Below are 11,774 nucleotides of genomic sequence, written 5' to 3' on the forward strand. Positions count from 1 at the left end.
GTGACTAAAATGTATTACAAGGAAATGTAATGACTTCACTGATCTATTCGCTTCATACATTTCAATAAATAAATATATATTTTTTATCAATATCGGATGTCAACTGATAAGGCCTTTGGATATTCAGGTTAGTTGACAAGTATTTGATAACTGTGTCACGCTCTCAGAGTAATTGAGTTCTGTTTGATGCTTGAATTTCAATCAGTTATCAGTTGCGCTCCGTCACTCGCGACGGGCGGACGTGTTGCGCGTTCCATTCGGCCGATACATCGATCGAATTATCACCATTTAAAATAGCGTGGTATAAGGAAAAGAACCGTCATTAATAACGCAACGATTGCAGTGATTTTTTATATTAATTATATTAGGTGTCTCATAGTGCGCGTAAATAAAAAAAATGGTGAGAGACTAGTGTTGCAAAATGCGTCGTTCCAAACTGAATATCAATCCGGATTTGGGTGATCTGGAGGAGATGCTGGCGCATGTGCAAACGCAGATAGAGCAAGAGATCGATCTAGAGAAAGAGAGCAAAATGCCCTCCTTGACCAGCGTGCAAGAATCGCCAAAGATGAAACGGGCCTCGTCTTTCAATCAGGACAATATGGAATACAGACGACCGCCTCGCCCTGTCAACAGAGTCAACAGCGAGGCGAATCAAACGGTTGAATACAGAAACGGCGACTACGGTACTGTCGGCACTAATGGTTTCAAAGGATCCCAGTCGAGTCTACGCTCGAACGACGAAGGATCCCAGGTGTCCTTCCAGTCGTTCCGCTCGGAGCCGGTGCAGAGACATTCCGTGTTGAGTTTGCCCGATAAGAGGGACACGGCGTCGCTGAACGGGCGGTGCAAAACGGCGACGCTGCCGCGAGGCTACGGCTCGAGCAAGGAGAAGAACTGGGAGGAGTATTGGTCGCAGTGAGTATCGTTCTATTAACACGCTTCTCCAAGGTCCAGCTGGATCATTGCGCCTGGCCCGGTGATGGGATGTCACCGAGGGGGCTCGCGGATAAATTCTCATCAATAGGTACCTATGACCTTGTCAATAAAAGCAGTTCGACGGAGCACAGTGGAGTTTGACGGGAGTACAATATAACCCACGGTTCTAGGGTGTACGTAAATTCATTCTTTAAGAAGAGGTCAAGCTCCAACTTAACAAGTAACAATGTAATAAAATATACCTAGGTCTATTTAACCAGCTCCTTTTTTTATAATCACTAAACTTAATTATACGTATCTAGGCAATCACTACATGATATAAAACAAAGTCGCTTTCTCTGTGCCTATGTCCCTTTGTATCTTTAAAACTACGCAACGAATTTTGATGGTTTTTTTTTAATAGATAGAGCGATTAACGAGGATGGTTTATATGTAAAATAACATCTATTAAACTTACCCGAATTAACGCGTGCGAAGCCGCGGGCAAAAGCTAGTCCTACTATCCTACTTCCTACTAATATTATAAATGCGAAAGTTTGTAAGGGTGTGTGTGTGTTTGTTGCTCTTTCACGCAAAAACTACTGAACCGATTGCAATGAAATTTGGTACGTAGACAGCTGGACATCTGGAATAACATATAGACAATACCTACGGGATACGGACTTACGCGGGTGAAACCGCGGGGCGCAGCAAGTATATAATATATGGCAATACAATAATTTGACATCATCAACTCCGCTGTTGGAAGTGAAACCCGTCGAGTGTGGGTTTGTTACATTTGTCTTGTGATATACTGTTTAGTGAAACGCGATTCAGTTTTTTTTTTTATCATTTACTATTATTACATGTGGGAGGGTTGTAGGCTGATGTTGTGAGAGTAGAGAGATACATTGCGAAATTGTGGTGTGTCGTAACTGGTGTGGATGCAAGTGGTCCGTACATGGCAAAGATTGCTTAGTTCGATTGAACGATAAGCATTTTTTGACCGTTTATAGGGAGGTCTCAAGGCTTGCTGAGGTATGCCGGTGGTTAGTCTTGACGACTGAGGTTGCATCGCGGCATGTTAATGATTTATATCACTACTAGCTTATGCTCGCGGCTCCGCATGCGTTAACTTCGGATTAGTTTAATAGATATTGTTATACATATAAAAAATCCTCCTGAATCACTTTCTATTAAAAAAGTACCATCAAAATCCGTTGCGTAGTGTTTAAGATTTAAGCATACATACATACATACATACAGACGCGGGAAGCGACTTTGCTTTATAGTTTATACTATGCAGTGATTCGATGTCATACAAGCCGTTATTATTTGTGTTTATTTCAGATGGACATTATTATGCTAATTGTGGATAATAGACGGTTTTGTTAATTTCCTGTTAACTATTATATTTCCTATAATTGTTTGTATTGTTACATACTGGCATATCATTTATTTATATTCTAGTATACCGCCAACGGCCTTCAGTAAACGAATGAAAAGATAACCCCCCCCCAGGCTTCACCTGAATAGTTCTCCTTCCTTCGGGATCTTATGTCCTTTCTCGGATCTCAAACTATGTATCTCTATAAGAAAGTTTCTTTCAAATCGGTTCAGCAGTTTAAACGTGAAGAAGAGACACATAGAGTAACTCTCGTATTTTATATCTAATATAAACTTATTTCTTACATTTATAATGTGTAGCGTAGTTTTATTAAAATGAAATCTGAGAGTATTCATATGTATTTCTTATATGTGTTCAAATCTATACACGTGACTGTTATCAAATGTTAGCGCGTTGTATAATGTTAGTTCAAAAATACTATCACCGTGAGATAACTAGATTCCAGCATCCACCATCGATCAAATTGATAAAATAACGTTCGTGTGTTTACATAAACACACGCTCGTTCGTAAGTCGAAAGGAACGGATGGGAGAATATATTGTTTTTAGGCGAACTCCATTGAACGGTTCGAAAAAGACGGTGTCGAGTTCGAGTGCAGCTGAAAAAACTTGGTCACCCATCCAATTTTTGACCGTGCCAACCGTTGCTTAACCTCGTTTATTAATCTTGTTGTTTTAGAAGCAAGCGAAAAACATCATACCAGTAAAATCTTGTTCATGCGATACGGCCCGGTGACCCCCCTTCGTCCCCCCGCCCCTCCCCCCTTTTCCCGGAATCCTAAATATTAAGTTTTTTACATACCTATTGCAATTAATGCATGCAATAATGAATATCTCTTCGGCTGGTGAATGATATAATTAATACATTTGTGGTATTCGGATCTTGGAATTTATTTATTTGTCCATTGCAATACTCGGAATTCTCAAAGAGGTCAGGCTGTTTGTGTGTCCATTAATTGTAGTTGATGCTTTTCGTGATAACACTTTAATTAATTACATTTTTTTATTATAATGACAAAAGTGAGCTTACAGCGAGGTTTCTTTTGCTCATTTTGAACTAGCTTTCCGAATTTCTTTGGAATTATGGAGATGTTTCACCAGGGTAAAAAGTCTAGGTCACTCTCTATCATCCTAACGACTGAACCGATTGCAATGAAATTTTGTAGGTAGAGAGCTGGACAACTGGAATAACACATAGGCACTGTTTATCCCGATATTCCAACGGGATACAGACTTACGCGAGCGAAACCGCGGAGCGCAGCTAGTTTTGAAATAAATCGAGCCTAAAGGAGTCGACATACAAACATACAGGTCATGTCGTCAACGTTAAAGCCCATTGGCTAAAATCAAACACGTGGTAACAAGAAGACCCGTTCCTACTTTGGACCTGACATGGTTCTTTCGGTCGGCCACTTGATATTTTAATGTTGCAATTAAATTCTGGCCCATTATTGTATGTAACGGTATTCAAACAATGGTGGGCGAAAAACAATCGCTTTTGTCGAAATACAATCGGCTACTTGGAAGGCGAAAGTCTTATCTCAGGTAGGTTGGTTGCGGTAATCAGGGTAATAGTTTGTTTAATGGCTATCGAGAGAATGTATTTTTCAGGAACCTCAGCGAGAGGTGCGAATGTTGGGTTAGGTAAAGGGGATCTGATTTCATGAGTGTCTGACATATCAGTTGAATTGAAACTCTTTTTAGGCCATAGCGTGCGTTCAGTGGACGCTTTTTTATTTGATGAATGGCTAGGGGTGAGGGGGGAGAAGAATCTGCAGCTTCCCGGCGCTACAATAATACAACAACATTTTTTTTTTTTTTAATTTTCCCTTTATGGTATTGGTCTTATGGCATTTTACTTTTTCCCACTATAAAAAAGGTATGTGAAAAAATTTGTTAAAATAAGTTTCCACTTGTTCTTTTTGCAATTACTTCATTCTTGTAGATACTTCTTCTAAATTAATTGATCAATCTCAATAGCTGAGTCATGCTAAGAAACAATCCGTGCCCACATTGTCCCAGAACTTGCTCCATACCCCAAGAGAGTCGGTGAACCTTTTTGTTAATAAGGTGTGTTATTATTTATTTCGGCCATTGTTTACATTGGCAAACATCTGGTTGCCACGTTTCGTTTGCGTATAAGTGTCGGCCGGAACGGGCTTTTACTAAATGAATTATCTGCGTACAATATTTAGCAGTCGGGTGGTGTTTGGGTGAGAGAGTCACGGGAAGTAGATACTGTGAAGATACTGTGTGTTTGCTATTCTGGTAAGATTTGGCATTATACACGAGATTATAGTTAATGAACTTTAGTTTACTGAATTTCACGGAAGCATCAGGATTGCATTTTATATTAGTATTTTCATAGATTTTTTGTTTGCGCCACGTGATAGCGCGATAGCTACTATGATGATTCTTTATTATTTATTGAAGTTTGATAAAGTATGGGTTACTTTTAAAAACTAGGTTTTGATTAATCAACTAAATTGTCTTGCTCTTAAACAGAGTATAAATAAGGATATTTTTTATGCTGGCGATCTTAATCAGGATAATGAGATAAGCTCATGAAATTATTTGTATTGTCACCAGATCATTGATAAGTTTGAATTAAAACTGTCCGTTTAAAATCGATTAACATCGATGCGAAAGGAGTCGGTTATATATAAACACACAGGTAAAGCTGATAAAAGCTGGTTAAAAAGGCCTCAATCGAGCCTACTTAATTCGATTTCGCGACACAATCTCGCCGTGGGCGTACCGCGTCCCGCGTGGGCGCTGTTACGCAAGGCGTTGCGCAATGTTGGGCGACTGTTGCTCAACTGTCTGCGCGCCCTTTGAGTGGATTCGCATAACGCAATTATGGCGGGTTTTTGTGATGTTTTTGTGACTTAATCTGCTTGTCGTGTGCGGGGTGGAGGTGTGTTAGTAGGTTTTTAATTTTCAAAAAAAATGCCATTCTTAAAAACAAATGTTAGCGTTAATGAAGTTTAATGGAAAAATGGTTAAAAATACCATATGTTACTGACCAATTCGATTCGTATGACGGTAGCTTCGTTTTGCATTGCAATGCATTTGAATGTTATGTTAAAGCCTCTGTTTCGAACAATATTTCCAAATAAACAATTTACATGTGAGACATCTTCTGACTGTCCCATTTACACTGGGCATTTGCGGAGTCACACTATTGGGAGGAGCCATTAACAAAGAGTAATGATATGTCACCATTAATTATAATTAATAAAGCCCTTCAATTAAATAAAAAAAAAAAAATTATAATTAATAATAATAGTCAATCGAAGTTATCCTGTATAATATTCACTTATTGGTATTTGCACGCGTGCGAAGCCGCGGGTGATACTTTTAAATCACTCTTAAAAGAAAACCTATCAGATTCAGAAGAACTATCGTATTTTTTATGTTGATCATGATCATGATGATCAACTGCACATAGTGTGCAGATTTGCTTGAAATCAGTTGAGTAGTTTCGCGAGTACATCGCGGACAAACAATATGATAATTATTTATATATTAAGATAATCTGTGGTCACCAAATCGTAGATAATTCACGAATCTGCGTCTTAATCCAGCAGTGACTGACGAACTTAATTCCAACTTTACCATTAAACGTAACGGTTAAGTGGAAAGCGCAACTTATATTGATTGCTTCACCGTTATTGAGGTTTCCTTCTTAAAACGTGCAAACAAACATTTGAATTTGTTTCAGTATATTTAATGCGTTAATTGATAATGAATAATGATAAAATAATTATGATTAACAATAAACTTGAACTTGACTTAAATGATGACTAACAATAGCCGCATTTGTATTGTCAGAAGTAGACCAAGTTTAAATGGGTCCCTATGGAAGGCACTGGCTTCCAATACATGAAAAAAATAGAATCATCAAAAACCGACTGAAAAAGATCTGTCGATTTGAGACCCTCTTCTCTTTTTAAGTCGCTTGAAGTGAAATTTAACATTAATTTAAGTTCATTTTAACCCGATCCGTGTAGTAACGTTCTAAATAATTCAAATAATTCACGTGCTACACTGAAAGAAATGAAAATTAAAAAAGAAACTTTTTTTATTTACCATCATACAGACGGTCTAGTTCTATATCAATAGGCTATATATTGATTTCTGACCTTTAAAAGTCAACTCAACTTAATTACTGCATTTCGTGTGGAATGTGATAAATTAAATCAATCGACATAACAGAATACACGTAATGTATATGTACATTCAAATATAGTATATATGTATCTCAAATATATATAATTTTTTTTTTCTGATGACGTGACGTGATTCTAATTATATAATCCCGTTTCATCCGCAGCGAGCAATCGATAAGCAGCGCGCGCGCATCGGTCATGGTGTACGACGACGCGCTGAAGCGCTGGATCCCCTCGGGCTCCAGCTCGGGCCTGTCCAAAGTGCACATCTATCATCACACGCAGCACAACACGTTCAGGGTGGTGGGCAGGAAACTGAATGACCATGAGGTTGGTGGACAGATGAATAACTCTGCCTATGCGCTCTTCTTGTTTCGACTTTGTATTTATCTCTTGTTTTTGTTATTGTCTTGTTTCAAAAAGGTGCGCAGTAAAGAGTTTTTGATTTAATTTGATTTAAACTCAGTCAGATATGGGCATAGATAGGGTTTGTAGTTTAAGGTGGTTGAACAACCAAAAAAAAGTTAAAATTTTTTTCGATCAGACGTCTGGTGGATAAATCTAGTGGTATCGCTTCAATGCAGTATTTAGTTATTAGTACTTAATTATCTAGTTAATTTTTTTAAATATTACTTGGAACTGTTTTGTGCAAAAAAAGGATCAGAATATATGAGAAAATGTATTCCGCTTCTGTCATACATGTAATGAATTTTTTTTTTTATTTTTACTGATTCTTTACCATATTTTTAAAAGTTTATGCTCTCTTAATGCTAGTGAGTAAATCATTCCAGAATTTACGGTACATCACAGTTTTTACGGTGAAAGAGACGTTGTAGAATTTTGTAGGGTGAACCGCAATACTTATCAGTAGGTTATCCGTTAGATTGTAGGTTATATAGATGGCGTATTGAAAATATTCGACCATCTTCGCATTCCAGGTGGTAATCAACTGCGGCATAGTCCGCGGCCTCAAGTACAACCAGGCGACGGCCACGTTCCACCAGTGGAGGGACGCGAGGCACGTGTACGGACTGAACTTCTCGTGTCGGGAGGACGCCGACAGCTTCGCGAGGGCCATGATGCATACACTGGAGGTGAGGGTTTGGAATGTATATCTGTTGAGGGACGATGGCGGAAGAATCGCGCTCGTGCAGTGTTGTTGATGTGGTTATGACATAGTCGGTAACGGTGCTGCCACTACACATGAACGTTTGGGGAGGCTTAAGGTCGATTGCAAACCTAGCGCCTCTGGAAATGGATTGCCGACTTACAATTGGAAAGGTATTAAGAAAACGTTAGGTAAGGAAAAGGATATGGACCTCTGGCGCCCCACTTACCGAACGACACACAGTAGTATGCTACTATTTCACGCCGGTGATCTGTGGGGGTGTAGTACTTCCCCGTTGCGAGCTGGTCCAATTCGTGCTGAAACATGTTCGTATCCCACATACAAAATATAGGGTGTGTTTAAAACTCACTCTGATATTCATTTATTCAATTCCACTTCTTCGAGATACACTTTGAATCGCCTTCACATAGTTTTGCTATTTACCACCAGTTCGGAAAGCAGTTTCGACAGAGAAGAACCGGCCATAAACTCAGTAATTGTATTTGTGAAATTTTAGTCGGGCACATCTATAAAACTACGCGTAAATTCTTGATGTGCCTGAAATTAAATCGCACACTTCAGAACTTCGGACGTCGAGCCAAAACATATTAAGGGACTAAAAGGGTAACTGACCGCCTCCTTGGTATAGTGGTTAACGCGTGAGCGTAGAACCGAGGGGTCCTGGGTTCAATCCCCGGTGGGGACACACAAAAAAAAAATGTCTCAGTCTGGCAGGACACAGAAGGCTGATCACCTACTTGTCCCTAAAGAAAATCGATCAGTGAAACGGATGTACATCATCTGCCCCATACCCCACTAGGGGACACGGGACTTCACTAAAAGGGTATATTCTACAACTTCCAATGCAACAATTCAATGTGATAATTACGCATAATTAGCTATTGAAAATGACAATAACGATAATGTGCACGAGCTAACTACGTGACTGTAATCATGCGTGTTTCCTTACACTGAGTCACGGCTTGTAGCGAAGGAAATTAGACAGTAATAGTGCGAAATGGTAGTATATTGTGGTTTGTATATTGCTCTTCTTAGATTGTACTAACTGGAACGTTTATTGGAGACTGCATTCCTCCCGCTTCGATTATGTAGTCTTGGAAATTCAAGGAATTTCCAACGAGAGCGAGATGTTTCACCGGGGTAAAAAGCATATGTCACTCTTTATACTCCCTAAATGTCTCAAGACACAGAAATCATATTATAAAATCGCTCTGTTGCGGCGCGAAAGAAAGAAAAATCATTCTCGTCATTTATAATTGATGCAGCATCTCACTTGTGATGTGTATGTATAACTTTATTTTTTATTAGGAATAAATCAATATTCAATGCTTAGGTCTCAAAATGATATTCCTATATCATTGCTATTATTCCATTCTATATTTTGAATTATATTGAAAGAAGAAAGAAAGAAAGAAAGAAACATTTATTGAACATATTTATTTTCTGGTTTTTGAAACTACCCACCAAAAAACCTTTCACCCTCAGATATCTTTCTTGTGGTGTCGCTCCAAATTCTCAAAAAGGCTAATTTTTGAATAAAATAGCGATATTAAATCACTTACAGGTGCTGGCGAACAAGGCGAGCAACAACACGGCCCCCCCTCCAGCGCAGCCCAACCCCCCCGTACCGTACAACGGGCACAATGCGCACTATGATGAAGATATGGGGTATAGGTGAGGTTTTATTATATGTAGCCTATTCTAAAATCTATTATTTGTACAGAGTTTAAAGTATCGTAATAAGGACTAAATAATAACAAAGATACTTAGTCTTCGTCATTGGAAAGTTTCTAGGGACAACTCTTCATCCATCACGTACTAGTTAACTTGCTAAGCAATTAAAATCCTATCCCCGATTATATTCATTTGATTTTTTTACCTTCCAAAGTCAACTACGTTACAAACAACTTTCACTTTATTTTCTTGATATTTGCTTTTTTCCTCCGACAATCATTAGAACATAAATACACATACTAATACGCAAAAAAAAATTCAATACACTTTCAGAACGATGACGCGCGAGGACGCGGCCATGTTGCAACAGCCGCAGTACCACGCACCCCACCACCAGCAGCATCAGCAGCTGCCGCCGCAGCACCAAATACCGCATCAGATACCGCACCAGCAAATACCGGCCCAACATCAAGCGATACCGACGCAACATCAGCAGATACCGGCCCAACATCAGGCGATACCGACGCAACATCAGGCGATACCGACTCAACACCAGGCGGTACCGACGCAACATCAACAGATACCGCCTCAACACCAACAGATGGCGCCACAATTGCCAAGTCAACACGCGGTGCAGACGCCGCAGCATCACGCGGCGCAGAGTCAGTATCATGCGCCGCATCATCATCATAATGTGAGTATTTTTCCTTCTTTTATTGGTAGACACTTTCCGAATGTTTTTTACTTTTATTTTTATATCCTTAATGTAGTATAATAGATAAAAAATCAATATAAAGTTAAATGTCATAATAAACGAAATTCAGTCAAGTTCAATTTCAACTTTATATACATAGTAAAAATATTGTTGTAACATGCCAGATATATAAATAAAATTACTAGAACCCCCTTTAAACTAATAATATAAAAGGAAATGTACTAATGATTAAAATTTTCTCAATTAGTTAATAATAAGACGTTACAATATACAAATAGTTTACTAAATACACATTCAAATATATTTAACACGTGTACATTTATTTACGTTTACACAGGCGGTACAACCGACCGCACAAACCGCCCCGACGCCGCCGCCGCACGGCGTGCACACGCTGCCGCACGCGCCGCACGCGCCCGCGCCGCTCTCGCACCACCGCACCAACAGGTGGGTGCACACATACACGCATACTTACACAAACACGCACCAAGAGTGGGTGTACTTATTACACACATACTTATATTAACACACACCAACAGGTGGGCGCACTTATACACACTTACTTACACATACACGCAACAACAATTGGGTGCACGCATATGCATATACTTACACACAACCCGCATCAAGTGTTGGGTGTACTTATACTAATACACACCAACAGGTGGGCGCACTTATACACACATATACAGACGCGCACCAACAGGTGAGTGTACTTATATACGCATGCGTATACAACGCATAAACATACGCACTAACACATATATAGGTATTATTAAATAAGTACAGGGAAATCAATACATGATTTTATAAAAATATACATATATCAATTATATTTAACTCCGTTGCGCCCCCAGTGCCCCAATGCCCCCGAACATGTCGCTGTCCGCAAGCGTAGTGGCCCCGCCGCCCGTGCCCCCGCACCAGAACCTACCTGCGCCCGCAAATGTAAGTATTGTTTATAATGCATCGATAATATTAAAACACTCTAACACATATCCATGCATTTGGCACTACTTGCTACATGCAATACGCCTATACATACTATTTTGTTTATGATTATGGTCGAATTTCAACAGACAGTATATAAATATTTTTGAAGGTATATAAACAAAATTGATTAGATTGAAGCTAGATATACTCAAACGTAGCACACCTTGGATGAAAGTATTTCTGTTTCTTCATTTTCATTTTGAAGTTGAGTTGTTTTTCGCAGATACATTAATACATTGATTTAATGAAAATGTATAAATGTTAATTTATAAGTTGTTTTAATATTTCAGGGCCCCATTGCCCCACCGACTCCCCCGGCGGCCCCGCAGCCGCCGCCCATGGTAAGTTATTTATTTTCCAAATTTTATATTAAACTTTAAATTCGAATGCAAAATACAATTAAATTGTACATATGAGTGCCCGTGGTTAGCTTTTTTCCATATTTAACTAAATAACCTAACAGAATGAAATAATAAAAGAGAATGAATTTCTTCACAAATTGTTATTAGTACATGTGCATGTCATAAAAATGATGATTTCAATAATCCTTAGATCCAGTTAAAAAAATGCACTCTATTTAAATGTAACACTGAGATAATTCGAGAAAAAATGTCATTAGAATGAATGTTGCCTTTTATCATAGTGTAAGTTTCATAGTCTGTAATTTATTTTGTTTGTAGCCCGAGTCAAAACTCGGGCGGAGCCGGGGAAGCTAGTCCCATATAAAATGTATATGTATGTACACGCATGTACACGTACACGTAT

The 11,774-nt window shown here is 38.9% G+C and overlaps 1 protein-coding gene across 1 annotated transcript in view; it reads left to right on the top strand.

Moving 5' to 3' along the window:
- Positions 1-207: 207 nt before the first annotated feature.
- Positions 208-11,774, top strand: part of LOC119835964 (protein enabled) — a 17,577-nt gene continuing 6,010 nt past the window's right edge. The window contains exons 1-8 of the mRNA XM_038361097.1: positions 208-918; positions 6,663-6,828; positions 7,437-7,592; positions 9,192-9,301; positions 9,635-9,995; positions 10,354-10,463; positions 10,874-10,964; positions 11,300-11,350. Of these exons, the coding sequence (XP_038217025.1) occupies positions 422-918; positions 6,663-6,828; positions 7,437-7,592; positions 9,192-9,301; positions 9,635-9,995; positions 10,354-10,463; positions 10,874-10,964; positions 11,300-11,350 (1,542 nt within the window). The 5' untranslated portion in view covers positions 208-421. The remainder of the gene's footprint in view (positions 919-6,662; positions 6,829-7,436; positions 7,593-9,191; positions 9,302-9,634; positions 9,996-10,353; positions 10,464-10,873; positions 10,965-11,299; positions 11,351-11,774) is intronic.

The sequence above is a fragment of the Zerene cesonia genome, chromosome 22 (genome assembly GCF_012273895.1).
Source record: "Zerene cesonia ecotype Mississippi chromosome 22, Zerene_cesonia_1.1, whole genome shotgun sequence".
NCBI classification, from domain to species: Eukaryota; Metazoa; Arthropoda; class Insecta; order Lepidoptera; family Pieridae; genus Zerene; species Zerene cesonia.